We start from the raw sequence: 27,979 nt of genomic DNA, 5'->3' as shown, positions 1-27,979 counted from the left end.
AGATCGGTGGCGCCGTTTGATGTTTCGGAACGGCAAGTGCGCTAGTGTCGTGCTCTTCTTTTGGCGCCGTCTCTGCATGTTCCATTTCCTCATCACGAGCTTCAGCTCCGTTCTGAACAGAGGAGGTGACGAAAGAATGAATCAAGCCAGGCTGAAGGAGGACTCCAGAGGCTGCGCGCAACGTTGCCCAATGAGGGAGGACGGACGATGCTGCATGGGCAGGGTTGATGAAAATCTGTGGCGCGCGACGCACAGCAGCACTTGGGGGGCAGGCGGGGGCCACTACGGGGAAACACCTTACCTCCCGTGCTCCCTTCCCTTAGGCACTTAGATTACCTTAAGCCAGTAGCGTGCGGCAAGGGCGCACCTGCGCGGCGCATCAGACGCAAGTGCCAGAGCAAGTGGCCACTCCCCTCCACTAACAATGTAACAGCGCCTCATCTGCTTTCTGTTGCAAGTGCGTACCACGACCCAGCAAAACATCCTGCTCTTATTCGTTGTTCTCTCTTTTACGCACCTCACGCCCTCCTGTATTTAGGAAGGTATTCAATGCTTGTGTCACCAGATCGCCCGGCGTGTTACACCCCCCTTCCTGAGCATCGCACGCCTGAGCTTGCTTGCTGTGTCTGAGGACACCTCTGAGGACACGGCAAAGACGGGGACGAGGACGAGGACGGACGACACGAGGGAAGACGACGACGCCAGAGTGCCTGGGGCCCGATAGAGCTTCAAGACAGGCAGACCAGGCAGCGAGCATCATTGGCTCCGCCTGACGCGCATCATCGCGCCTCGCCTTGGTTCCCGTCCTCCCGTGAGGTATTGTAGGCTTGGTACGCTTAGTGGTTGGGGCGAGAGCCCCTGATCGTATAAAGACGACGTTCATGCAAGGTCCCCCCTCAGCCGTCGATGTCGAATGGTCCATTACCAAATACTCGGCAGAAGCCAACCGGAATAGACGTCAAATAAGCTGCAGTAGCGCATACAGCGGAAGTCGACTCCCCTGCTGCTGGGCCCGAGCAGGCAAGCATGGTAAGTTGCCTCTACGATCGAGCGGCTGAGCACCTGTTTTCCACCCCCCTTTCCTAATACACTTTCACAGGGGTCTATTCAGAAGACCGTTTCACGCTTCGAGATCACTGCCGTCTACACGCATCCTGAAGCCAATGTCGATGTCGTTTTGGTCCACGGTCTGAACGGCGACCCAAAGAATACGTGGACGGCCAAGGACGACCATAACCACAGCATTTTTTGGCCTGCAGATCTTCTCCCAACGTCACTTAGAGGCCTTCAGGCCAATATCCTAGTATATGGCTATAACGCTGACGTATACTCAACCAAGAACGACCACAGCGCCAGTGACAACTTCATTTATCAACATGCTCAAAGCCTCGTCACCACCCTGACCCTCTACCGCAAGAGCGAGGGTAGTTCTAATAATGCCATCATCTGGGTGGCACATAGTCTGGGCGGTCTCCTCGTCAAACGTTGCCTGTTATACTCCAACGACGTCAAGGACAGAAATCATGAGGACTATAGAGCCATATTCGTCTCTACCTACGGAATCGTCTTCCTCGGCACCCCTCATGGGGGCTCTGATATGGCGAAATGGGGCCAGATGATCCAGAACATGTCCGACGCCATCATCCCTCGGAAGCTCTTCGACAGTGAATCCGTACTTCTTAAGACTCTGAAAAAGGACAATGAAACCTTGCAAAATATCAACATCCACTTTCTCGACATATATCAACGGTTCAAGATCCACATGGTCCACGAAAACCACAAGACTGATGTCAAAGGCACAAAGTGAGTCACCCCATTTAAGTCTTTGGTGGAAAGCAGACTCTTACTCTTCCCTAGGATGTTAGTTGTCGACGCACGCTCGGCTGGACCACAGCTGCCGGGGGTTACATACTACGGCATCGAGGCCACCCACTCTGGCATGTGCAAATTTCCCGACCAACATGCACCCGGCTACCGCAACGTCTCGACTGCCATTCGTGACTGGGTGAGGGAATCTCCATCAGTCATCCAGACTCGGTGGATCGTCGAGCAAGATGACAAAAGGGTGCGAGCTCAAACAGAAGCTGCCGAGAGGACGAGGGAATATGTGAGTGCTTTGCCGCCCTAGAATAGCAGTTAATGGCTAATCCATGAGACAGAGCGAAACGTACTCGACACCACTGATCTCGCCCTCGGATACGCCCAGCACCACGGCCTTCCCCTCCCAGGAGGAATCTCAGCCCGATTTACGGTCTTCATGGCCGCCTTTCATCCACCCTGACCGTTTTCGTCCCAACGCGTTTTTCAAGGGACGTGAGGAGGAGCATAGAGATCTTCATCGGATGCTGATGGACACAAGACGAAGATCAGAAGGCACGTCAGCTGTTTTGATCCAAGGAATTCCCGGAGCAGGAAAGTCACACCTGGCACGGCAATACGTATTCGATCACAAGGACGACTATCCCGGCGGTATATATTGGATCAGATCGACCACGGTGCAGGACATGGAAGAAGGCTTCTGGCGGATTGCTAAAACTGAAGCTATCAGGCAGAGGGTCGGCCAAGAGAAGAAAGACGACCTATCCGATCCCCAGAAGATGGTGAAGATTGTACGAAATTGGTTCAACGAGTTCAACGGCTGGCTGCTAGTCCTCGACGGCATTCGCTTCGACAACGACAAAGTGACCAACTTTATTCCTGACTGTAAAAACACCAGCCTCATCCTGACGTCGACGGAACGGCCTGATCCAGGCAACTATCTCCTGGACAACCCAAGCATCATGGAGCTTGGCCTCCTTCCGGCTCAAGCCGCTCGAGATCTCTTGCTCCAGGAGATGGGCAAGAGGCAGCCATACACATCCGACGACCTGAGACGTGCCTTAGAGTTGGTACAGCTGATGGATCGCCTTCCCTTGATGATCCATGCTGCCGCCCAGCAGATGAATGCGACTCGGGAACCACTTGCAAAGTATCTCAAGTCCTTCCGCGACAAGCCCAGACCCGGCATGCTGCCTGCGTACAAGACGATACGAGATCAGCTTCAAACTCTTGGAGACACATCCGCACTGAATCTGATGTACATCCTCTGCTTCTTCAGCCAGTTGGTCCCGGTAGAAATGCTCGCGCTCGGCCTGAAAGCTTTGGACAGGGCCACCCCAATCAGAACAGATGCGAACGGCAAGCCCCGCAGCTTGAACAAGACCTTCATCACACTCATCAGGTTTGCACTCATTGAGAGAAGCGAAATGGATGATATACCGTCTTCAAGCTCGCGAACCTCTGAACGCAGCGGCGATCCGGCGGCAGAGCCACTAGATGTCCTCCGAATCCACAGCGTCGTCCAAGCGTTTTTCATCCAGCTCCTTGCGGAAGAGAAGCAGTTGGAATTCTGGCTTGCTCGAGCAGCCCGCATCTTCTGCCTCTCTTTTGAGGCAGCCGATGATCGGATGAAGAAGGACCCAACGACTGGTTTGCCTGACGACTACAGAAGATACGCTATACACGGGAGGAAGCTGATGGAGCACTTGGATCGGCACTACAAATCTAAAGACGTTTCCAAAGACGTCGCTGCAGAGCTATCATCACTCAGACAGAATCTGAAGAGCAAGCTCTCGAAGCTACCGAAAGAGATAGATGGCTTACAGAGGGCGATTTCGGCTGGCATCGTCGACGGCAAGGAGGTCCTAGATCACTGTTCAGTCTTTGAGCGTACGAACAGTCTATCTTCGGAATCCACGAATACGTCGAACGCCTCTGACGGTCGCGATCCAGATGCGACCATGCCGTACATGCCTCAAGCAGGTAGCGACGACGCATATTCTACACCGCGGCCGCCGGCCTACAGTCCAGGGATCCGGTACGACGACCACTTTTCCGACAGTCGAACAGTTGTCCCATACCCGCCAGACACAGTTGACGCGTCTTTTGACGATCCGGCCGACCCTGAATGGACAGTCGTTAGGAAGCATCGATCCGTGAAGAAGCAGGAACAGCGACGATACCACGACCGCGGAGGTGCATGGAGAGAAACCTCTGTGAAAGATCCTCGTACTAGTGTTAGCCGAGAGTCTGCACGTGGCCTTATATCTCCGCCAGGTTCTGTCAGAGGCGGCCGTTCACCAAGTCATTCCCGTATCTCCGCTAGAAGTGACGCCGAACTTGAGCTTATGCACATTAAACAGGCATCGCCTCCTCCACCCCGTGGTGGAGGCCACATCCATGACAAAGGGCGAAGCTCCAGCACTGGCAATGGCACAAAACCGTGGCCAGTGCTGGGGAGGACAAGCTACGCCCAGGCACTCTCTGGGACAGCAGTTGAGGACAAATTGCCGCCATCCCCTACCTTCTCATGTCCTCCATCCAGGGCGGGGACTCTGGATCGAAGGGTGAATTACGACACTATGTCGGTCAACAGCTTGCGGACTGTCGAGCTGCCTGCACAGGCCCGTTCCGGAAGAATGAAGGAAAATCAACTTCGGACTAGTATCGGAAACAGCCCGATAGGCAACCGACCATCGTCTATCTCACAAGAGACAGTCGTTCATAAGACCCCATCGCCGTCACACAACTTTGTGTCTTCCATTCTGCAACGACTCAGAGGGTCTCCTGGTGAACCAAAAGCAGAAGACGAGGGGAAAGCGAGGTCCAAGCGATCCAAAGAGACTCTCAAGTCACAACCATCGACATCAGCGGAGCATCCCCCAACCACATATCAAGGAGGTGTCAGGACGGCCAGTTCCAGTCCTGGAGCACAGTTTCCACCGTTTCATCCTCCAGGCTTACAGATCGTTACGAACAGCTCAAGTAGCCTGTGGCAAACAGCTCCAGAACGGCAATACGCATCCCAACAACCAACTGAGTCGTACTACCCAGAAGCGGACTATGATGAGCCCCTGTCGTGGTCAGACGCGAGTCTCGGTCACCCGGCTGTTAATGTTTCGTCGCCTGCAACAATGAATCCTCTGAGTCCCACCTTCGCAAGACCACCAGGAGGATACACATCACAGCCAATGTCTCGGAACCCGAGCTCAAACCCGCATGTTGTCGGCTTGACAGAATCATCAGGCACTCCTCGAAGTAGCAATAGCGGTGGCGCCAGGACAAGTCTGAGTCGCCCACGTGCCCCCTCTGTCGTCGAGACAGAGCCCTCGCCGCGTCTTCAGCCGATTGATATGCCACCTACCTCGTACCACGCCTGGGAACGTAGAAGAACCCATCGTCGAGGCGATTCGCTCTTTGGTGGTAGCAATGTGCCTGCTCATCGATATCTGCCCACTGCGCAAATGCCAAGTTTCCGTTCGCAACAAGACAGTCCAGATTTTTCGAGTCCCAGGGCTAGCCCGCAGATCGGAGCCGATGGCGAGAGCATGAGTCGGTCAGGATCAGGTGGTATTCGAGTTGACGATGGTAGGGTTATTGCCTTCGGTGAAGTACCTGTCGATCTCGAAGCCGCCGGCCGCAGAGCGAGGGAAGCTCGAGATAGGCTGGATCGAGTGGATCGAGCCGCTATAGAGGCGGTAGACGATGCGCGCGCCGTACGAGCCGGCCATGAGAGTGCAGGTTCTGAACCGGTGCCTGTGGGACTGGGTATTCTTTGATGGAGCGCCATACGGATGCTGGAAAAGTTGATCTCAACACATTGACTTGATGATTTAGAGATGGCCTTGCCAGAGGCTTGAAGCTCGGTATTCGGCGCCATATTGTTTTTTTTTATTGCATTCGCATAAGATAGGTACTGATACAACAAAATACGTGGAGTTTCCTTTAGTTACTTTTTCTAGAGTCCTTTTCGCAGAACGTGTGGTTGGCTGTCCAACAATTTGAGAGACAGCAAGGACAACCCTCAATACGAAGGTGGCCTATTTCAATGTTTATTCCATGACTTTCTAACCCCTAATGATGCCCATGTGACCAATGTGCGATGTCATGGCAAATTACTCTTCCCAAAAGCCCCCTGAGTGGCTTGCAAGGCCTACGATCCACACAAAATCTTGCGCTCGGCCTATTCTAATGCGATCTTCTCATACTCGACGCTCCAACCTCCGTTCACTTTCAGACTCTCCATCGAGTCTCACGTTCCTGTTGGCCTTTCCATGGCGCCAAATACCGTCCTCCATCTTAGCTTGCCCAAGCCCCTTAGTTTTTGGGTGCCAACATGAGGACGTATTCTCGCGTACTGTGCCCCAGCTTTATCATGTCCTTGTCCCTAAGCTCATAGTACCGACTGTCAGCCACCTTATCTCCGTTGAGAACCGTTCCGTTGGCGCTTTCGAGGTCAATCAGGTAGGGCTTGACCTTTCCGATACGGTCTCCAAACTCGTTGCGCTTCTCGACATGTCGGAATTGGATAACAGCATGCTGCTTGCTAATGCTTGGATGTTCCGCCATCATATCTACAACCGCCGCCTCGCGCCCAATAAGCCAGCAGCTGCGCAGGTTCAAGTCAATTGTGTCAACAATGTCGTTCCCCTTGAAGACAAAAAGCTTCCACTGGTCCTTCACCGGCGGCTTGCGCGCCTCTGCGGGCTCGTGGTATTTGAGAACAATCGACGTTCCATCCGCCTGTTGCACCGAGTTTGACGCCGCGGCCAGAACGCCAGTCGTGCGCAGGTTTGGCTTATCCTTTGGCTTCTCGGGCTCCTCGCCCTTGGACACGGCAAAGGAGTCGTCTTGCGAAGGGAGCGGCCCCGCGCGACGGAAGGGACTGGCGCGCGTTCGTGTGGAGTCGTCTGCTTCCGATCCATCGTCGCGGCGTCGACGTTTCAGTTCCTTCCCGCTGCTCCTTCGGTCGTCGTCTCGTGGGGATCGCTCTCTGCGCCTTTCTCGGTCGCGGTCGCGGTCGCGGTCTCGTGAGCAGGATCGTTTGCGTGCCGAAGGGTCTGGTGTGCGTGAACGCCGCCTCTCGCGTTTGTCTCGTGATCGTGACCTCCGCCTTTCTCTGCTGCGTCTGCGCCGGTGGCCGTCTCTGTCTTTTGTGTCTCTGCGTGGCCGCTCCTCCTCGTCCTCGTCGCGCGTGCGCCGCGATCTGTGGCTGCGGTGGTCGTCGTCGAGACCCATCGCCGTGTTGTATGACCTTGCGACCCGTCTGGTAGGGAAGAAAACGAAAGGACGGGCTGTTGTTTTATGCGGCGGGGAGTTAAAGGTTGCTGAAATTTGAGGAAGAAAATCATGCGCATGGAAATCATCTGATGCTCTGAGCTGAAGTCATCGTACTGCATCCACGGCACCGTGTATTGCCTGGCACGTTGCCCCACACCCGCCCTCCGGACCACTGCACAGACCATGCAGTACCCACTCGGCCCGGTCCTTCACCTGGCTTCACCGAAAGCATCACCAAAACCACCGCCTCCAGCCTTCGTCAGAAGCAGAAGGCAGGAACCTCCTTCCCAATCAACCCGCATCAAAAATGTATTGAAAACCTCAAAATAAACGTAGAATCGAATTTTGCCAATAGAGAAAAGTACAAAAACTTACCTCAGCATCCATCTGGCCCCTTCGCGTAACAGCTCTCGTTAAGTTAACAACGCTCAGAACTGCACAGGGTCGCTTCAGCCGAGGCGCGAACCCAAGGGTCTGCGGTTGGTGTTCACTCCCATCAGTTAAGACGGCTAATAACCTACCACTCGCCCAAGTTTCACTTTCGACAATCCATTCCGGGGAAGTTATAGATAAGGGGTCGGCCCAGAGCCCTCCTCCCCCCCGAGCTCAACCACGCGACGCCCCTACGGCAGCTTTGGCATTCACCTTACCATTCACCCTCTCACATTACTGGCTTTCAGTGTTTTTCTGCCTGGGGGAGGAAAAGAAGAAGCCGTACCACGACAGAGGAGCATCTGACGGAGAGACTGACTGCCTTCCCCTTAGTATCTTCGAATACCCTAAATTCTATACCTCTTGTTCACAGCTCACCTCCAATAACATAAAATTCGTCGTTTCTGAAGCAGCTCAACACCCATGGCCCCATCATGCGATACTAAACTCCTGGATCTCGCCCATTTCGTTCTTTTGCTCCGCGCCTACTTTGTACGACACCCTCCACCGCAGCTTGATGGACTGCACTTTACGATTCTTATCACCAGCATGCCATACCTCCGCAGCTTGCGTCACGCCTCTGCTCTGTTTAGGTTCTAGTGCACGCCCGGTTTGGGGCTTAAGTTGCAGTTCGTATCCCTGTGGTATGTCAGTGTGTGCGAGAAGAATGATCGTGACAGCTACACACCCTTGTCGCCGCGAGTTGGAAGTGAAGCTCGGTCACTGGCTGCGCAGAGCTGTTGGAAAAGGCAAAGCTAAAGTTGAGGGAGTTGCCAGGCCCAACTCTTCCAGCCATCATCTCAATCTTTACGGTAGAGTCGCTGATGGTGGCTCTGTGCTCCTTGGGAAGGCTAGGCTGGTCGGGAGGGAGTGCAGACGAGAAAGCCCATTCGTCGTCGTCGTTTGCGGCCGGCGCAGCCGGCGCGGGCTGATGTGCTGGAGCAGGGGTAGAGGGTTTGGAGGGAAACGAAGGAGATCCAAGGGCAGCGAAGGGATCAGACGTGGCCGCGGCTTGCTGTGGCGGCTTGAAAGCAGACATTACAGGCGGCTGGGGCGTGCCAGACTGGGACGCGGTGGGGGACGTAAAAGAAGCAAACTGGGAGAAGGCTGGCGGCTGGGGTGTCGTTGAATTACTCATGGGTCCTTTTGCGGAATTAGCCTCCGTCATACTGGACAGTAATGCGGGCCCAGGGACATCTGGTTCTGTCAGTAAGAGCTCGTATCTTGTGAGTGGAAACTTACTGGAATTCGCCCCGAAGCCGAGTGTTAGAGCGCCTCCTTGACCATAACTCGCTGAGTCGCCCATAGACAACCCGAGGAGGTCGTTCTCGATACCAGTTGACTGCGACGTGGGCTGTGCGGAAGATGAGCCATTGGCAGCGTCCGCCTCTCCGTCAAAGTCGATCAAGGACAGCTCTTGCGTTGCGCTCTTGGAAGAGCCTGAAGTGGTGGGTAGTGGTGCGCCGCTGGCCACCTTCTTCGCCGCCTCCAAGTCGCCCTTCTTCATGAGCTTGTACCGCTCGACGGTCCGGTGTATACTGTCGTTGATCTCGAGGAGTTTTGCGACGGCTTCGTGATCATCCGACTCTTCTTCACACATCTTTTGAATCTTGGGCTGCGCACTCTGCAAAGCTGCAGCGAGCTCAGAGAACACGTCTCCATCCTGCATCGTGTCGCCCTGTTGGAAAGCTTCAAGTCTCTCCTCCAGCAGACGTGCCTTGGCCTGAATCTTCGCGACCTCCTGAGCAGCCTTAGCGCGGTAGTCAGTCTTGGAACGAGTATCGTAGCCAGCCATGATCTTCATCAGCCGGTTGGCCTCCTGCAAGTCCTCCGGGGTGCCTCTACGGATCAGCTCCTGCAGCTTGGCGGATTGCGCTTCGCGCTCCTCTTCCTCCATCTCTTCAGCTGATTTCAGGTTCTGCGTTGATCAGCATGCGATGCAATATCTCGCGCAGCGGGGAGACACTCACGTCGCTAGGATTCAACACCGCCGCGTCGTCCCGCCTGACTTCGGGAAAGGTGTAACCCTTGTAACTCAAAAGACGATGCATGTCCCTAATGAAACCCAAGTCTTCTTTGTACCTGCTTGTTTCGCATATCGTACTCCTCCACTCCTCGATGGCCTCCAGGATCTTCATCTGCACTCTCGTCGCCCGTATCGGCGGTCGCTCGGGGAACCTTCTGACCAGCTCATTGAGGAACTCCTTGGTGCTAATCTGCAAGTGAAAGGGATAGCCACAATTCTTAACACAGATGTCAAGCAAGTTGAGAGCCAGAAGGGCCACGTTGGGGTTGCGGTGGTTGATGTAGCTGACTATGGCGACGGCGGCCTCGCGCGGGGCGGAGCCCTTCTTGGAGTTGATCAGATCGGAAATCTCCAGGTTCAAGGCGAGGTTCGGCTCATAGTTCTCTGGGCTGCAAGCGGCCTGAATGAAGCGCTGCAGCTGCGATGGCGTCGGACTGCCCATCTCGCCCCAGCGGTCGCGGGCCGCAGCACGAGCTGATGCGGCCTCCATCGTGACGGTATTGGTATTCGGGTGCGGCCTTGAACGTGGTGGTAAGGGAGCTATCTTGGCGGGAGGGATTTCTCGTTTTCGTCGTCGTCCTCGTCAAAGGCTAGGGCGCGAAAGGCATTACAGACGGGTAGCCGTTGAAGTTCAAGAGCTGGCCGAGCAAACGCCTAGGAATTGGACAGATTGAATTAGGTCGGCGCAGGCATCCCTCTTGAGCCCTTGGGTAGGTATCTGTAGACTGTGGCCGAATGACGAGGGGCTAGTGTACCTTACGTACGGTGACAGCCGCCGCGGGAGGCCACTGGACTGGAGCCACCTCGACTCCAACGAGTGGCCTGTGCTTCATGGTGGACTTCCTTGCCTTATTTGGGGTTAGCTGCGTATAGTTGCATAAGAGCTCTTTATCGAATTTTTCGTCTTATCGCCCTTTTGCCCCCCCACTACCCCGCCAAACCGGGCATCTTTGGAAGGGCTTAGGTCTTTTAGAAAGCGTCCCTGCCACGACCTCACAACCCACGAGCACTCCAAACATGGTCCGGCACAAGAAAGACAACTTCAGCTCCCGCGGTCGCAAGAACCACCACTCGGGCCCTCCGCGCCCTCGACAACCTCGGGCCGGCGACGATGATGAAGATGGCCATCCCTCCTCCCGTCCAACGTTTAAAGCCGCCTGCTGGGATCTCGGCCATTGCGATCCCAAACGATGCTCCGGAAAGAAGCTGATCCGTATGGGAATGATGCGCGACTTACATGTCGGCCAGAAACACAACGGCGTCATTATCACACCCAACGGCAAGCATACGGTCTCACCCGCAGATCGCGACCTCATGGAGCAGTACGGCGCTGCCGTTGTCGAGTGTAGTTGGGCGCGTATGCAAGAGATCCAGTGGGGCAAGGTTGGCGGAAAGTGTGAGCGTCTGCTGCCGTATCTCGTTGCGGCTAACACCGTCAACTACGGCAAGCCGTGGCGGTTGAACTGCGTTGAGGCCCTCGCAGCGGCGTTCTATATCTGCGGTCATCCCGAGTGGGCGGAGCAGGTCCTTGCGCCGTTTTCGTATGGTGAAGCTTTCCTGGAGATCAATGGAAGCCTACTGAAGAAGTATGCTGCGAGCGAGGACGAGAAGGGTGTCAAGAAGGTGCAGGACGAGTGGATGGATCGGCTGGACAAGGAATATGCAGAGAGCAGGGAGGCGGGCGACGCCGATGACATGTGGAAGGGCGGAAACACAAATCGCAGAGTGATACCCAATTCCGATGACGAAGAAGAAGGCGACGACGACGACGATGGAGATGAAAGTGGAGACGAATCAGGAGACGGTGACAGCGTTGACGGCATTTACCTCGGAAAGAAGCCTGAGAAGACGCAAGAAAGCGAGGAAGAAGAAAGAGATCCATATGCGATATCCGACGATAGCGACGAAGACGCGGCAATGGAAGAGATCCGTCGCAAGGTGCTGGCGTCAAAGACTTTCGCTAACCCCTCAGCGTCGGAAAAGAAGAAGCCTGAATCGATTCCTCGGCCGCAAACGCTGAAGGCCAACTCAGACATCGAACCAGACTCGGATAATGGCGAAGATGATGATGACTTTGACAATATCATCAATGCAACACCAGTCACTGACAAAATTGGCTTGACCAAGCTCGAAAAGGAGCGCTCCCAGTCGACTGTGACCAGCAAGTCATTCTCGTCCAACATAGTTTCCGCGCCCAAGCGGTGGTAATGAGGACCAAACAAAATTCACCTTGAAGCACTGAGAATTGGTTACGTGGTGATTGGTGCAATGACCATTAATGACTAGTTTTCTACAGTGAAATAGTGTTGAGCTGTGTGGATGACAGTGTGTGTGCCCTCTACCTTTTCGTTTCTATGCAGTTCCTTTTGTCTTGTACAAGTGTTGAGTTTTCCAATATCTTACAAGCTTCGCTTCTCTTTCACTTCGTCGTAGCACTGTATTTGATCTCCTATCTGGAAATCAGTGAAACCATCGAAGGAGATGCCACATTCGGAACCCTTCCTGATCTCGGACATGTCCTTCTTTCCATGCTTGAGCGTTTCAACCTTGCCTGTAAATAATATTAGAGCCAAATGGTTTGCCTGGTTTTCTGCGGACAACATACCGTCAAAGACCTTCTCTCCCTTGCGGATGATGCGTACGCTGTTCGACCGCGTGATCATTCCATTTCTGACCCTGCATCCAGCAATGTTCTTGAACACACGTCCCTTTACGTTGATGGGGAAGACTTGGAGAATATCAGCCTCTCCAGTCACCTTCTGGGTGATCTTGGGTGCCAAGCGTTCTGACATGACCTGCTTGACATCATCCGCTAGGTGATAGATAACTGAATGGTCAATCAGCTTGACCCCCTTCTCCTCAGCCATTGCCTTGATGTGGCCCGGAATAGTGCTGTTGAAATTGACAACAGTGCTGTTTGATGCCGCTGCATGCTCAATATCGGTTTCAGATACTTGGCCGGCCGCAGACCAAAGAATGCGAGCTTTGACTTCATTGTTTCCAATCTCGTTGATGGTCGCGCACACAGCTTCAACGGAGCCAACAACGTCGCCTCTAACCGCAAAGTTGATGACCTGGGTTGTCGAGCCTTCTGCATCTTCTTCACCTACCTCACCAGCCGCCTGTGCCTCTGCGGCGGCCTTTGCGTCACGCTCGCGTTGCTCTTGCTCTGCCAGCTGTTTCGATGATGCCTCTCTCTCACGCATTTCTTCACGGTAGCTGATGGCCGTTCTCGCTCGGTCTTCGGTGGGGGCCTGAAGAACCTCGTCTCCAGCAGCGGGCAGCTGCTCTCTCCAACCAAGAACCTCGACAGGTGTGCCTGGGGGTGCTTCACTCAGCTCCTGGCCCGCTTCGTTTCGCAGCATACGGATTCTGGCCCACGTAGTCCCCGCGACGATGTGGTCGCCTGGGCGCAGCGTACCACGCTTGACAAGAATGTTGGCAGACTTTCCGTGGGGTTTGACACTGGCTTCGAGAACCCAGGCCTCCGCCATGCCGTCTTGTTCGGCACGCATATCCTGAATTTCCGCGAGCGCGCCAATGTTCTCCTCGAGCTCGTCCATGCCTTTGCCCGTCTTTCCGCTTACACACACTACTTGAACATCGCCACCAAAGTCTTCAATCTCAACACCATGACGAGAAAGGTCCGCCTTGACTTGGTCAGGACGGGCATCTTCCTTGTCAATCTTGTTGATAGCCACGATGATTGGCACCTTTGCTGCCCTGGCATGCTTCAAAGCTTCCAGGGTCTGCGGCTTGACACTATCGTCAGCAGCAACAACCAAGACCACGATATCAGTGACATTTGCACCACGTTGGCGCATGGTCAAGAACGCAGCATGACCGGGCGTATCAAGGAATGTAATGAGCTTGCCAGAGGACATCTTCACCATGAAAGCTCCGATGTGTTGGGTAATGCCGCCATGCTCCTGAGCTGCGACGGACGACTTTCTCAGGTAGTCGAGCAGCGTCGTCTTGCCGTGGTCAACGTGCCCCATAATGGTGACAACAGGGGGCCGCGGCGGCAGCGTCGACATATCCTCTGGTGGCGGACGAGGCCTCAGGTCTCTGTCTCCTCCAGTGTCGACTGTCGCCTCGAATCCGAATTCCATAGCCACAAGAGAAGCAGTCTCTCCCGTCATGATACTCTCCTCAGTGATGTCCTCGAAGCCCATTTCCGTCAAAGCTCTCAGGAAGTACTTGGGTTTCATCTTGAGCGCCGATCCCAGATTACCGATGCTGATGAATTCGGGCAAAAAGATGGTTTGTGATGCGGCGGCAGCCTCCGCCTCCGCCTTTCTCCGGGCCTTTTCCTCGGCCTTTTGCCGGCGGCGTTCAGCAATCTCCCTGGCGGTCGTCTCGTCCCATTCCTCGTTCTGATCCTCCCACCTTTTTTGTGCATACGACTTTTTCCCACGGGACGAGTTGAAAGCATCTCCACGACGTGCACCAGACTTATCACGCTTTCTAGCATCACGTTCGATCTCATAGGACTCATCGAGGCGATTCTCGCGATTTTCGGCCACGTCCACTGCGACATATTCCTCGACAACTCCGTCCGGCTCGGTTTCCAGAGAGCGCCGAGCGGGTTGCTTCGGCCTGCTCTCCATGTGTTCCTGAAACTTGGCGAAGAATGTGTCTTTGGTGATTGGGTTCGTGGCAGGCGAAGTTTTCTTCGGGGCCTCGTCATTCCATCCACTCGTAGATGGCGGAGGAGTTGGCGAGGACTCCTCCACACTAGGAGGAGGGTTGACTCTCCTAGCAAGCAAACCCCATTCCGCAGGCTTGTCTAAAGCTTCGTCCTCGACCTTTGCCTGGCTTTGTTGTGGCCTTTCTGGCAATGGCCTACCGAGCCCCTTGCTGGCGGCATGGCGGTGATGCGGTACCGGTGTGCTGTGTGATTTTTTGTCGGCTCCAAATGAATTCCTGCCAAGTTCTTTGTGCCTCCAGTCAGCTAGCTGAGAGCCATTTGCATCGCCGCGCTTCCTGTCTGGTTGGTCTCTTGAACGATGCAGGGGTCCAGGTTTCCTTTCGTTGCCGAGGCCTAATCCCCGACCACCTAGTCCGCCTGAACCACCAAGGCCGGAGGGTGGCCTTTCCGAGAAGCCTTTGGACGGTACGCGAGCCTTGTTCAGACCCGTACCCAAACCGCTTCGGGTTCCCTCTCGAGGTGACGAGCTTTCCCCGAAGCTCGCTACAGTCTTCAGAGGTTGAGGTGGCGGGGTCAGTGGTGGCGTCGGCTGCGACTTCTTTATTCTCAGTTTCGCAGCGCGTTCGTGGGGCAGTAGCCCGTCGTCGGCCGACTCGTTATTCGTCTGTTGGGCATCAGGGTTCGAAGTGGCCGAGCCATTCGTGTTTGCCGGCGGCGAACCGCCTCCGAATGATGGTTTCCCCCAACCGGAACTGACTGTCGGACCGGAAGGTCGCGGAATGCCACTACTGCTTCCCCAGCCTCCAGGAAATCCACCAGCATTCGGCGTTGGCTTCGGTGTCTCTGAATAGCTACGGCGACCTATGTCACGCTGTGTCGCCAGGGCGGGGTGACGACAGAAGGCGCAGACGTACGCACTGCTCCGATCCTATACGATTTGTGTTAGCCTCGAAAGAACGGCAATTTAGCAGGTTGACAATGGGTTGCGACGTACTTTCCATATCCTACACCTGAGCATGATCTACTCTGGGGCGCAACATGAAGGCTGCTAGTCTGATGGAATCAGCGAAAGCTTTGAGCTGCCAACCCGGAATATTTGTCGAGCTACAAAGTAAAGTTGCAGAATTGAAGTGTTTTGATTGGTCGCCAGAACCCACCATGTAGAAGCTGGCCGGGTGTGCAGGGACGTGCTTACGCTCATCCCTAGGCCCCTGAGAAAATGGACAGCTCTCAAGCACCCACAAATACGTAGAACTCACGAGCTCGACTTGCCATATCAGTGTCGCGACTGTCATAATGGCGCCAAAGATTAAGGTCGTGAAGACGAAGTCAAAGCCTCCGGGCTCACTGGGTGCGCCGCCCGCGCCTTTTAAGAAACCGGCAGAGGTTCTAAAGCCTTTTTATGAGTCGCTTTCCCGCAAACACGTCTACATCACCCACATCGACACCAAACCCAAGGATTTCAAGAAGAAGATATTTCTTGTGCCCGTCGGCATGAACATCGTTGTCGCTGCGCTGTTCGTCTTGCGCATGTACTACATCCTTCCCTATTACTTCAAGTTCATCCAGTCTGCCGCCGGCTACCCCAATGAGACGACCTTCTCGCCTTCCGACTCAACTTGGGCCGCGCTTGCTTGGGAAATCGGCAAGCGCGGCTTCTCTTTCACTCTGGACCTCATGCTCTTCATCTTCGTCTGGCCGTGGCCAATCGAGTTCGTCTTTGGTCAGACGTATGGAAACCCAGTTCAATGGCGATGGAACGTTGGCTTCCGCGACAAGGAGATTTATGTCCGACGCAGCCGGGAGTGGGACCAACAACTGGGCGACATTTTCAAGGAAAAGGAGAAGAACCAAGCACTTCAATCAATCGTGCGGCAGGCCACCTCGCCCCTCCTCCTGCAGGAAAAGACGGGCTATCTCACCATGACGGGACAGTGGGATCTCGACTGGAACAGCATGGTCCTCATTCACAACCTCGTCGACAAGAAGCAGGTCGCGTTGGACGCCTTCAAGAGTCTGGTGCTGGTGTGGCACGAAGACTACGACTGGATGATTCTTGAGCAGGCGGGCGAAAATGTCAAGGAAGATGACAGGCGACGGCAGGTATTCGCGTTCAGGGATGCTCTCTCGGCCATTGGCAAGGAAGATCTCTTCTTCCGTTGGATCGAGATTGTGCAGTTTGAATCATCGCAGCCTGGTGGGTTCGGGCCTGAGAAGCAGACCGAGGTGGCTAAAAAGATTCGAGACCTGTTCCAGGAGCAGGGCGTTGATTTCGACAAGTTGTGGCACGAAAGCGTTGGAACCGAAGGATTGGCTGGCATTTGAAAACATGGCCAACCGTGTATTTGTACCTACATTTGGCGCATGGCGGCAAATCATAAACCGGTAATGAGAGCACATGTGGTATTCAGCTGCCACGGAAAGTTCAAAAAGCATACGTGGAGCCTGTATCTTGTTAAATTGTGGCTCAAACACGAACATTCGACGCATGGTATGTTGCGAACGAGAAGGACGATGGTATACGAATGACAGTGCCCTGAACTTTTGGCAGAGTTCACTTGCTGGACTTCTTGCCCTTCTTAGCGGCCGGGCCCAGAGCAGCCTCTCTCTTCTTGGCCTCCTTCTTCTCAATCTCGGCCCTCTTAGCAGCCTCCTGAGCCTCGCGCTCCTCCTTCTCGGCCTGTAACAACCTGTAGTTAGACAACTGCAATACGAAATGGCCGGTTCAAGGGCCAAACATACCTCTCTACGGGCAGCGTCTGCCGCTCTCTGCTCGCGAATGAGCCTCAGTCTCGCCATGTCAGCCTTGGCCTCATCCGTCTTGCCGGCCTCATGGAGCTTGCGGTATCTCTCCTTGGCCAGGGCAGCCTCCATGCTCTCGCGCTCCTTGCGGTTGTTTGCCACAGCGAGTTTCTTGACGCCCTCGGTAGCCTCCTCGACCTCCTTGGGGGGCGCCTTGGTCTGGTTGCGGGCGGCCTTGGAGTGATTCGGGTTGGCGGGCATGTCGTCGTCGCTCTCCTCCTCGGAGTCGGAAGGGGGCAAGTCGCCGACCTCGACGGCTTGGCCCTTCTTCTTGGCTATGGCAGCCTCCTTGCGGGCCTTGGCTGCGGCCTTGCGGTCGGCGCGAGACTGTTCGGCCTGGGGCTTGGCATCATCAGAGTCGGTCTCCTCCTCGGATTCCTCCTCAGAGTCATCCTCGTCACTTCCGCTGTCGTCCTTCTTGGTATCGGCGCTCCACATGCTGATTTCGTTGCCATCAGCGTCGAGGGGGCGCAGGTCGCGGGAGAAGTGCTTGCCACCTGAATGACAAGACGGTTAGCGTGTGGATGAGGCCGCGGCGGGAACGACGTTTTGTCACAAACCTCCTCGAGTGAACTTCCTGAACTTGCCGCCACGGCCACGAGAGCTGGAACCTGGTTGTCCGCCGGCCATCTTGACTGATTTTGGGTGGCTGTTGTGGTGTTGGAGGAAGTTGCAGATGGGTTTGGCGGGGTTGACGTGCGATGTTTGTCAGAGACGGCTGGCGCAAGATTTGGCGGGGTAATTTATGTGCAGAGCGGTGGCAGACTTTAGGGTGTGCAAGCAAGTCAACGGAGATGGGTGCAGCAAGGTTCTTCACCGAGATGGGCAACTTCAATGGGCGAGTGAAGACTTGGGATTCGGAGTCGGAGAATGGATTGAAGTTATAGGCTCTTCCTGCGTACACTAGCTAATTGTCTTTTAGAGGGAGTCACAGGCTAAGGCACGGCACATGGCCGGAGAGGGAATCATCATCAGGTTGCAGTAGTATCTTCTTACAGACCATTGACGGCCAGCGGACGGATACGATGCTGGGCTGCAAAATGATTCCCTGGGCTGCGCTAGCTGCACATAATTAGCGGGGCACGCAAACATAAACACCTTCGTCTTTATTGGCTGCCCATAGTGTTTTGGGGCTTGTCAAGGGACCCTCAGTGTCCTGGCCACGATTTTCACCGCCAGGATATTTGCCCCGCGCTTGGAGGGGGGGGAACGGCTCCAACAAGGCATTACCTGCGCTTGTGGATATAGCAAGAGAATCTAGCATACGAGCCACACGCGACCGCTACCTTGCGTGCTTGCATGAGGTATCTCAAAATGAGGCAAGAGTTGCAACGGATGTGACCCGAGTAGAGAGTTGCAGAGAACAACACTGAATGAGGCCAATGTTGGTGGGTCGGTTGCTCGCCTGTATCAAGCTAGGTAATCCTTAATCATGGATTGGACCGCATTGGTGGCTTTGACGGGGATAGAGGGAGGCCAAATTCAAGTGATATAGTATGCGTATTGATGACTCGGTAGTGAATGGAAAATCATGTGGCTTTAGCGGAAATAGCTGCAAGCCATAACAGAAGCCACTATTGTCAGTGAGACCGCTTATTCTCCCTGTGCTAGAGCTCGATATTGTCACCCATTATTATTATTGTCATCTTCCTTGTTGTATTTATTGTCATCCCTGGTACTATCGTCCTGCACAGGAAAGATAGCCGCCCAGATGCAGGGAAAGCCGGTTGCTTTTCAATGTGTCCTGACTTGATGGGGTAGTGAGAAAGGTACCGACTAGATGGGCCCGGGCATGGCTCATAGGTTCCACGTCGTGGCACGGCTCCGGCAAAACAGCAGGGCCGGGCCCACAGTAAAAAAACCAATATCATGGCTCAGAATTCGCGCTGTCTTTCAACATTTCTCTTCTTTTCTCTTCACCTAATCATAAAACAATCCTCCTTATTCACTCTGGCTTTCACGTTATCAATGAATGCGCTTGGAGGGGAAATAGGAGGAGAGATGGATGAACTTTCGCCCACTTACCCTCTGACCCGTGGCAGCTTCTGCTGTGTTGGTGATTGGAGAAATTTTCGTGGCGATACATGCTCTCTGCGCCGCCTCTGGCTGAATGCCGCGTGTTTACCACCGCGCTCTTCCTAGTAATCTACTACTACAAAGCCTTGCGTGACGCCTGCACTGGCGCCCCGGTTGTGGACGATGCTGTCGAAATTTGCGCGCCGTCGCGTCAACCCGCTGTTCCTCCAGGTGACTGGGCCAAGGTGCAGAATTTTTTCGCACAGTGTAAGCGCACAGTGCCTTTCGGGATCTAGAGATGTCCGACTGGCAACTGTCATCTCATCTCAATCGTGGAATCTCTGGCGCTCGTATGAACGAAGTCCACTACGTGACTATACTATGTACTTGCTCGAACCTGCATCCTCGCAAGAAGACCAGCACGATGTTTGACCAAAAAACGGGACAGGTCTTCAAGGAAGTGACGGCTCCGCGCCCTCCGGACGCCTACCAAAATGGTCGTGACTGGTCCAGGCGAACCGGTCGTCCACCTCGCAAGGGACGCAGCGGACAGGGCAGAAAGGGTCCCAGGGCGTTGGCCGACATGGCTATGCATTTGGTCGCGGAAAACATTGGCGACGTGACGGAGCAGCATCTTGCCCGCGATGATCTGCCAAAGAGGTACCTGTGGAGGATATGGCGCCTGCTGGAAAACAGGTTCGTTCTGCCTCTGCGCATGCGGCAGTGATACCTAACTATATCTAACACTGATCTTCAGGGGCGTATGCTTCCAGGCATGGAAGATTTTCTCCAAATCCCTCCTGGCCGAAGACAATGAAAAGACGTTGGCTCTGTATCGCTACCGCCAGCACATTTGTCAACCAACTGAGAACCTGCGTCACTACCTCAGACCGCTCGAGTCTACCGCTTTTGACTTTGTCTCCCATCTGGTCATTGCGGGCAACTGCTCCTTTGCCGAAAATGAGCTGTTACTTCTCGCGAATATGAAAAACCTTGGCATTCTCGAGATCATTCAGCCAGCCGATGAACTTCGCATGGTGTTCCCAAACGTCGACGACCGGCTCATCAGGGGTTGGACTGAGATGAACGACCCCTTTCCACTCCTGAGGATCTTGAGGCTCTGGAGTGATGAGTCGACGACTACACAGTCGCTCAAATACGTGTCCAAATTTCCATCGCTCGTCCTCTACGACGTCAATGCCGCGAGGAGTGACTGGGCCGCAGCCGCTGAAGCTGCCGTTGAGGAAGGCTGGCAAATGGAAGAACCTGAGCATGGCCCGAATGATACCCTCCTGTGGTATCTGTTGCTTTTCGACTCCGTTGAGGAGAGCAAACCACGACAGCTGCAAGGCCTGGCTCGCAACATAAACGAAGGGCTAATGAACTTTTGTCTATCCAGCAGCCAGCCCATCAAATCGATTCATGCGCAAGAGGCTCCGGCGTTTCTCGATCACTTGGGAGACTCTGCGAAGAGCAACCTGTCCATGTACGTCGACGTGCCAGGCTATGAAGCACAAACTTGCAAGGGATTTCCATTCGAAACCTGGGCTTTTTGGTTATATTCCTTTATTGGCCAGTTGATCAAGGACAGCGACTTGAAGCGAGTTGGCCTGTCGTCGGACATGAGCGTCGTTTCTGAGAAGCTGGTTCTCCCCTCCAAGCCCCTGGCTTGCTTACAATTGGGCCACCTTGGCGGCAGGCCAGGTATTACACCCGCCGTGTCATACGTGCGAAGAGGATTATTCTCCACGAGGAGATACACGTTCTTCAGGAATTCGTCGTCTAGCAAGAACCAGGATTCTGTGCGGAATGCGACAGAACTCATGAAGCCCACGGTACAACTTGGTAACGTCGAGACAGGGTTGAACCCGAACCGCAAGAAAAGAAGGCGTCTGGACGACATTTTACAGTCCTTTTTAGGTTCTTGAGAGGAGTGGCAAATATGGCATCTTGGTGCTGTGAGGAGCATCCAAAACATTGTACGGGCCAAGGCCTACCTTCTATGATACCATCGCGTTATCGGTCGCTGGCATGAAACAGTTAGGAAATCACAGCAGACGTGTGTCTCGAGAAATAATTTCATTCGTAAATTTCATGGCTTCATTTTGATCCCCAAAGTTGACGCCGCATTCTAGATGATGACAATAATGAACCCTCCCCAGCAGGTATATCCATCCTTGCGCTCAGTATCCAAAATCTTCTGTACAGGCCCTTACAACATGGGCTTCAGATCCTCGGCGACGGCAAATGGCGCCTCGGTTTTGCTCTTGATTTCCTCCACCGTCACACCGTCCGCGATCTCAATCAGGGTCAGGCCGTGAGCGAAGTCGACGTCGAAGACACCCTGTCACCCGCGTGTTAGCTACGTTGCAACATCTTGAACAGCGCATTGTCGACTTACCAATTCAGTGATGATTCTTGACACGCAAGCACGGCCGGTCAGAGGGAAAGCGCACTGCTTGACAATCTTGGGGTTGCCCTTCTTGTCCGTGTGCTCCATGGTGACAACGACCTTGGTGGCGCTGGGGTTGCTGACAAGATCCATGGCACCGCCGAAACCCTTGACCTTACCAGGCAACATCCAGTTCGCAAGGTCACCGGTGGAGCTGACCTGCATGGCACCCAGGATAGTAAGGTTGATGCGGCCACTGCGGATCATGCCGAAGCTCTCCTCGCTGCCAAAGACGGCGGCACCGGGCTTGAGCGTGACCGTCTCCTTGCCAGCGTTGATGAGGTCGGCATCTTCCTCGCCCTTCTTGGGATAGGGTCCCAGACCCAAAATGCCGTTCTCGGATTGGAGCTGGACCTCAACCTCGGGGCCAACGAAGCCCGGAGCGAGCATCGGCATGCCGATACCGAGGTTGGCGTACATGCCGTTCTTGAACTCCTTGGCGGCACGTCTAACAATGAGCTCACGCTTGGCGGCAGTGTCGCCGCTGCCGAGCGCCTTCTTGGCATCGGGGTCGTTCTCATCCTTGGCGAAGGTGTACTTCTCAATGTTCTTCTCGGTGGTGCTCTGGATGACGCGCTTGACATAGATACCGGGCAGGTGGACGGCCTCAGGGGAGATCTCACCAGGCTCAACAATGTGCTCAGCCTCGACAATGGTCATCTTGGCGTTGCGGCCCATGGCGCCGTTGAAGTTGTTGGCGGCGAGACGGAATTGGCAGTTTCCGAGCTTGTCAGCCTTGTAGGCCTTGACAAAAGCGTAGTCACCGGCAATGCTCTCCTCGAGGAGGTAGGACTTTCCGTTGAAGACCTTGACGTCCTTGGGGTAGGAAAATTGGTCGGGTGAGCCATCGGCCTTGTTCCTGAGAGGGAGTTCACCGGTCTGGACGACAGTGCCGAAGGCGGCGGGGGTGTAGAAGGCCGGAATGCCCTTGCCGCCAGCAGCGCAGCGCTCGGCGAGGGTGCCCTGAGGGGTGAGCTCGAGCTCGACCTCACCGGTAAGGTACATCTTCTCAAAGGTCTTGTTCTCGCCAATGTAGCTGGCAACCATCTTCTTGATCTGCTTGGTCTTGAGCAGCTGGCCAAGGCCGGAAGTGTCGGTGCCGGCATTGTTGGAGACTGCAGTAAGGCCGGTGATCTCGGGCTTCTTGAGAACCTCATTGATCAAGGTATCGGGAACACCACAGAGGCCGAAACCGCCGCACAGAAGCGTGGAGTTTGACTTCATGTCCTTGAGAGCCTCGGTGGCCGAGGGGTAGACTTTGTTGATCTCTGCCCTACGTGCCGTCGCAGAGAATGCGCGAGCGAGGACGGCAGTCGGCTGTTCATGGCAGGAGAGTCAGTCTGAGCCCGGGCTCATTGCAAGGCCTCCAGTGGATCCAGGTCTACGTACGTTGGAGCCATGGCGGGCATAGGCTCTCAATGAGCGCGCATACAGAGCTGCTGAAGGCATCGTGATTGTGCTTTGGCCACGAGCGGGACTACGGAGAACAGGACGAGGGGCAGCGTTGGAGACGGATAGGCCGTGGATGTTTTACCTCAATGTAAGAGGGTAGCGGAGAAGCATCAACAGAACCAGCGGAGAGGCCAGAGAAGGATTGGAGTGAAGGAGGGGACAGTTTCTCTTCAAGAGAAGCTGCGCGAGGGGTCCCGGATCAATTTATTGCAGCTACGTGCTCCTAGCATCCAAGGCCGTGGGTTGCCGTCGCTGCGGAAATCGCAGTGTCCAGTGTCGGGGGGTGTATGCTGCTCCGCCCCTTCGGGATTGAGCTCGGCAAGAGGACGTGGACGATGGATTGACTGGTGGGCTTGGACCTGAGCTGGTCGCACAGCTCTCGGCATCCCTACCTCGGGGTGTCTTTCAGCGGTTAACCCCCCCTCAGGTTCCGCGACTCGGAAAGTGGCGGGGCTAAATGTTTTGGCGCCTGGGCCTGGGGTTGCTGCAGTGGTGCATCGTCGTCGTTGACGCCAATGGAACTGGGGAAAGGGCCCCTGACACCTGAAGGAGCTTCCCCCATCCACACCCCGCAAAGGCAATTGTATTGTGCCTCAGTGCGGCGGCCCGCAACCTCGATCCCGACCTCTGAAAAACGGACAGAGTGATGGGACACTTGCACTGTATGTGCATACTGCCATCCGCCAGTTTGTACAGTACCTAAGCAACGGGTAGCGTTTCAATTCATACGGTACGGTCCGGTTCGGCTGGCGGCGCCGTTTGCCGAAGACTCTGCCGAAGACCTGACTGAGCACTATGCGAGTCCGCTCCGGTTACTTCCTTTGTAACTATTATGCTTTTTGTGAGCAATAAACATGCGCTTGGTTGTTGTTTATGTCAATGCGATACCGGCGATCGACCCTAGACACATGCATTTAGGAGACGGGGAGCTTGGTCGTCCCTTGCGTGCGTCAATCCAGGCACACACGTCCCTGCTGTGCCTTGGATACATAATCTTAGATAGTTTCCGGTGCGTATTCCGGCTCCGGCACTCGAGCTACTGCCGTAGTACCTTATCTGGTTGCCATCCGATGTCTCTGGGGTTTTTTTCCGAAGCATTCCGCTGGGGCATTCGAACACAACTCAGTTGCCTTGACAGACTTGACAGAACACATGCAAATCGTTCAGATTTGTAGACGTTGCTAGGCACACTCGGCCAGTCTTATGCATAAGTTAGGGCTCGTAGTGTACTCAACTGCCAAAAGAAAACGGCATCACGTCAAGCCTTTTGTGTTCCTTTGTAGAGGAGGCCGATTTGGCTGCAGGTCACAGTCTGGGGCAACTACCTTACCCGTAAAAGACACCAGTGGGGCTGCTGCAGTAGGTCTAGGTGTCTTATCGGGCGATCGGTCAGGGATAAATTTTCTCCCACCTCTTATCGGAGCCCCACGCTTCAAAAAATTTCCAGCATCGCGGTCGTGCATGCGCAAGCGGGCTGAGGTTGTCGTGCTCCTGTGAGTCTGCAAGCCTACCTGTGTGCTTGTCAGCCTCCAATTCAGCAGCCCCTTGCACAGAACATTGCTGGGTCTCCCAAACAGTCGTTCAAGATGGAGCAGAGCCCCAAAAGACGCAAGGTCTCCCACCAGGGCAACACGAGGAGTGCAGTCAACATTGCGACGGCGAGCCCGTTTGTCCTGCAGACCGACGAACTTTTGCAGGAGGTAAAGGTCGACTACACGAAGGCGCTGAGCGGCGCGGATAGCCTGCTCCATAAAATCAAGAACCTCATCGATGAAATTGAGTCTCACGGCCCCATCTCCGTTAGTTTATCTCCCATCTTCCCGTTGCGACTTAACATGTTGATGTTTCGTAGATCGCCGAAGCCACCCGCAAGTTCCAAAAGACCCATCGAATCAAGATTCCCTACCCCGAGCCGAAACCGAGCGATGATGCGCCTTACAACCTTTCGTACGAGAAGCCCTCGGCCTATAATGTCGTCGGTAGCTACGTCTCGAGAACCATGGTCAAGGCGCAGGCAAACAAGGGCGTGGACATGATCGTGCAGATGCCAGCGTCGCTTTTCCAAGAAAGAGATTACCAGAGCATGCGCTACTTCTACAGGAGAGCATACTACATTGCCAACATTGCGGCAAGTCTGCGCAAGGAGCTGGGAGACTCCGCTGATCTGGAATTCGAGTACTTGAACGGAAACACGCTACTGCCAGTCCTGACCATTCGACCGAACAACGGCACGACTAGCGAGGAAGACAAGGCGTCAAAGGTAGACTTCGTCATCCGAATCATCCCTTGTGCCCCTGGAGGTATCTTTCCTAAGACAAAGTTACATCCCGCAGCCAACAGCAACCGTATTGGACAACCCGAGAACTCCAAAGAGGCGACGCCTTTTTACAGCTCTACTGTCAAGGCCGAGGATACCTTCGTCACCTATCTTCGCGTTCTCACGCGTGCCAAGACCGATTGCGCAGCTTTCACGGATGCTTGCATACTAGGGAGGATTTGGCTTCAACAGAGAGGCTTGGGGAGCTCGCTTGCTGCCGGCGGCTTTGGTCATTTTGAGTGGGCGGTCATGATGGCACTTCTTCTCCAAACAGGCGGTCGCAATGGCCAACCCGCTCTATCTTCGGCGTTGAGCAGCACCGAGCTTTTCAAGGCCACGGTGCAGTTTCTCGCCTCCACTGAGTTCTCAAAGAAGCCTTTTGTTTTCGGTACTTACAAGCAGGGGACCGACATTATTCGCGAGAATGGCCCTGTCATGTTCGATCCCGAGCGTGAGGTAAACATTCTGTATAAGATGAGCCCTTGGTCAGCGAGCCTGCTTCATTTCCACGCCTGCACGACCATGGAGGTGCTCAATGACCCTCTAGCCAACCAATTCGAGCCGACATTTATCACCAAAGCCGACGTGCCATTGCAGCTTTTCGACGCCATCTTCGAGATTCGCAACGTTGACAGCCATTCGAAGAGCAATACCCCCGATCGACGTGGAGCTGTTTGGGATCTTAGTTTCAAGGCGTATTCGGTTCTCAAGAAGGCCCTGAAGGACAGATCGCAGTTAATTCACTTCCAGACAAAAGATACTGCATCGTGGCCCATTGCAGGCAAAGAGCCCCGCAACGTTGCTAACATCCAGGTTGGCGTCGTTTTTGATCCGGCTAACATGGGCCGGTTGATGGAGTACGGTCCCTCCGCTGAGCTCGAAAAGGAGGCGGCCAAGTTCCGGAAGTTTTGGGGCGACAAGGCCGAGCTGCGACGTTTCCAGGATGGCAGCATTCTTGAGTGCGTACCGTGGAACAACAAGACCGCGGCCGGCATTTGCGAGGAAATCGTTCGATACGCTCTTCAACGCCATTTGAGCCTTGGTCCTGGTGACCTTCGATTCCATGATGCCGAACCCCCCTCATCTCTAGGCATCACCCCTCTCGATAGGGATGCCTTCGAGGTGGCGAGGAAGGCCTTCCGAGCCCTAGAGTCAGACATTCGCGGCTTGGAAGACTTACCCCTCTCCATTAGGCAGTTGTCGCCTATTGTACCAGAACTTCGATCTTCCTCTGTCACCGCGCCCTTTGCCGCCTCCCAAAAGACCCCTTCATCAATGGATGTCAACTTGTATTTTGAGGTTTCGAGCAAGTGGCCGGAGAACTTGGTCGCAATCCAGGAAACCAAGATCGAGTTTCTGCTTGACATCGACCGAAGATTGAAGGCTGTCAATGACAACATCACAACTAGCCTGGGCCGCGACAACGCAGCTCGTGAGATCGACAACCTGGCGTATCTCGACATCATTTACGACACCGGTGCTGCGTTCCGATTGCGCATCTTTGCCGAGCCGGAGGAGACACTCCTTGACAGGCAAGCCAAGAACAAGACGCTCGACCCGCAGACGAGAGCGGACGCCGAGGAAGCCCTCTTTGACATCAACTGGCGGTATAAGCACCTCCCGCTGCACACGCAGACGATCACAACTTACTGCACCCGCTTCACCACGCTGTCAACCACAATTCGTCTAGTCAAGCATTGGTTCAACGCCCACAAGCTTGCCAGCCACATCAGTGAAGAGCTCATTGAGCTCCTTGTCTTGCGCGTGTTCCTCCAGCCACACCCCTGGAAGACCCCGTCTAGCGCCATGTCAGGCTTCCTACGCACTATCCTCTTCCTCTCGAGATGGGACTGGCGCGATGAGCCCCTCGTTGTTGACTCCTCAGACGACATGTCCGCAGAAGATAGATCCGTCGTCCAAAAACACCTGGAGGCTTGGCGTGCTCGCGATCCCAATATGAACCACGCTGTCCTTTTCGTCGCCACCCCGCACGACCATTCAGGGCTGGCTTACACCCGCCACGGGCCCTCCAAACTCCTCGCAACCCGCATGACTCGTCTCGCCAAGGCCGCCAGCAAGCTCATCAGAGAGCAAGGCATCGCCCTCGACGTCGCTCAACTCTTCCAGCCCTCGCTCAGCGACTATGACGTGCTCATCCATCTATCGACCTCAGCCTTGAAGCGCGTGGTCCGCGATGCCGCTGCCGAGGCCGGCATTCGCCACTCTCTCTTTAAGAATCTGGACGCGCGTACGGGCAAGGTGCCCCTGCCCCTGAGTAGGTCACCGGCGGCGGTCCTGCTCAACGAGCTGCAGACGGCGTACGAGGATACTCTCATTTTCTTCCACGGCGCTCCCGAAGACTCAGTCATTGGTGCCATCTGGCAACCCAAGCTGCGGAGACAAAACTTCCGCGTAGGTCTGCCGTACAACTTCCGTCAAGTGGATATTGAAGAAGACGACGTGGTTGAAGTCAACAAACCCGCTGTCTTGCTCGAAATTGCAAGGATCGGGGGCGACTTGGTAAAAAGAATTGAGGATATGTCATAGGTACAGGGAAATACATTTGTACATGTTTGATGTGTTGGCATAGCGAACCGGGAAATGGTAGATAAAAGTCAGCGATCGAAGGATCACACCAAGTATTAAAATGCTCAGTCAATTGTTTCCGAGCCGATGCCTATTAAAAGAAAAGGTCTTTGGTCATGCTGATTATAGTCCTATTCAACCTGATTT

General features: G+C 54.6%; 10 protein-coding genes across 10 annotated transcripts; 5 read left to right on the top strand and 5 right to left on the bottom strand.

Moving 5' to 3' along the window:
* Positions 1-1,026: 1,026 nt before the first annotated feature.
* Positions 1,027-4,150, top strand: CGCS363_v006944 (Protein SERAC1; the record flags this gene model as incomplete). The annotated part of the gene is made up of 5 exons (XM_036638793.1): positions 1,027-1,029; positions 1,100-1,803; positions 1,858-2,107; positions 2,160-4,100; positions 4,148-4,150. The coding sequence occupies 5 exons, from the start codon at positions 1,027-1,029 to the stop codon at positions 4,148-4,150; spliced, it is 2,901 nt and encodes a 966-aa protein (XP_036495776.1).
* A 1,985-nt stretch (positions 4,151-6,135) lies between these two features.
* Positions 6,136-7,056, bottom strand: Snip1 (Smad nuclear-interacting protein 1; the record flags this gene model as incomplete). Its single annotated transcript, XM_036638792.1, has 1 exon — positions 6,136-7,056. One exon carries the CDS (start codon positions 7,054-7,056, stop codon positions 6,136-6,138), a length of 921 nt encoding a protein of 306 aa, XP_036495781.1.
* A 906-nt stretch (positions 7,057-7,962) lies between these two features.
* Positions 7,963-10,046, bottom strand: CGCS363_v006942 (putative ADP-ribosylation factor-binding protein; the record flags this gene model as incomplete). The annotated part of the gene is made up of 4 exons (XM_036638791.1): positions 7,963-8,169; positions 8,219-8,727; positions 8,773-9,448; positions 9,501-10,046. 4 exons carry the CDS (start codon positions 10,044-10,046, stop codon positions 7,963-7,965), a joined length of 1,938 nt encoding a protein of 645 aa, XP_036495782.1.
* A 527-nt stretch (positions 10,047-10,573) lies between these two features.
* TSR3 (Ribosome biogenesis protein TSR3) lies at positions 10,574-11,764 on the top strand (the record flags this gene model as incomplete). Its single annotated transcript, XM_036638790.1, has 1 exon — positions 10,574-11,764. The coding sequence occupies one exon, from the start codon at positions 10,574-10,576 to the stop codon at positions 11,762-11,764; it is 1,191 nt and encodes a 396-aa protein (XP_036495779.1).
* Positions 11,765-11,955: 191 nt separating this feature from the next.
* CGCS363_v006940 (Translation initiation factor IF-2) lies at positions 11,956-15,225 on the bottom strand (the record flags this gene model as incomplete). The annotated part of the gene is made up of 3 exons (XM_036638789.1): positions 11,956-12,107; positions 12,162-15,135; positions 15,202-15,225. 3 exons carry the CDS (start codon positions 15,223-15,225, stop codon positions 11,956-11,958), a joined length of 3,150 nt encoding a protein of 1,049 aa, XP_036495780.1.
* Positions 15,226-15,503: 278 nt separating this feature from the next.
* CGCS363_v006939 (uncharacterized protein) lies at positions 15,504-16,532 on the top strand (the record flags this gene model as incomplete). Its single annotated transcript, XM_036638788.1, has 1 exon — positions 15,504-16,532. The coding sequence occupies one exon, from the start codon at positions 15,504-15,506 to the stop codon at positions 16,530-16,532; it is 1,029 nt and encodes a 342-aa protein (XP_036496501.1).
* A 229-nt stretch (positions 16,533-16,761) lies between these two features.
* Positions 16,762-17,639, bottom strand: PDAP1 (28 kDa heat- and acid-stable phosphoprotein; the record flags this gene model as incomplete). The annotated part of the gene is made up of 3 exons (XM_036638787.1): positions 16,762-16,887; positions 16,950-17,506; positions 17,570-17,639. 3 exons carry the CDS (start codon positions 17,637-17,639, stop codon positions 16,762-16,764), a joined length of 753 nt encoding a protein of 250 aa, XP_036496500.1.
* Positions 17,640-19,608: 1,969 nt separating this feature from the next.
* On the top strand, positions 19,609-20,953 carry CGCS363_v006937 (uncharacterized protein; the record flags this gene model as incomplete). Its single annotated transcript, XM_036638786.1, has 2 exons — positions 19,609-19,721; positions 19,783-20,953. 2 exons carry the CDS (start codon positions 19,609-19,611, stop codon positions 20,951-20,953), a joined length of 1,284 nt encoding a protein of 427 aa, XP_036496554.1.
* Positions 20,954-21,237: 284 nt separating this feature from the next.
* CGCS363_v006936 (Succinyl-CoA:3-ketoacid coenzyme A transferase 1) lies at positions 21,238-22,926 on the bottom strand (the record flags this gene model as incomplete). Its single annotated transcript, XM_036638785.1, has 3 exons — positions 21,238-21,369; positions 21,427-22,794; positions 22,867-22,926. 3 exons carry the CDS (start codon positions 22,924-22,926, stop codon positions 21,238-21,240), a joined length of 1,560 nt encoding a protein of 519 aa, XP_036495877.1.
* A 1,589-nt stretch (positions 22,927-24,515) lies between these two features.
* utp22 (U3 small nucleolar RNA-associated protein 22) lies at positions 24,516-27,793 on the top strand (the record flags this gene model as incomplete). The annotated part of the gene is made up of 2 exons (XM_036638784.1): positions 24,516-24,728; positions 24,782-27,793. 2 exons carry the CDS (start codon positions 24,516-24,518, stop codon positions 27,791-27,793), a joined length of 3,225 nt encoding a protein of 1,074 aa, XP_036495876.1.
* Positions 27,794-27,979: the final 186 nt, after the last annotated feature.

The sequence above is a fragment of the Colletotrichum siamense genome (genome assembly GCF_013390195.1).
Source record: "Colletotrichum siamense strain Cg363 chromosome Unknown KSG_Cg363_contig04, whole genome shotgun sequence".
In the NCBI taxonomy this organism is placed as follows: domain Eukaryota; kingdom Fungi; phylum Ascomycota; class Sordariomycetes; order Glomerellales; family Glomerellaceae; genus Colletotrichum; species Colletotrichum siamense.
Note: the sequence above shows the minus strand (reverse complement) of the source record. Positions and strands in the feature narration are given on the sequence as shown.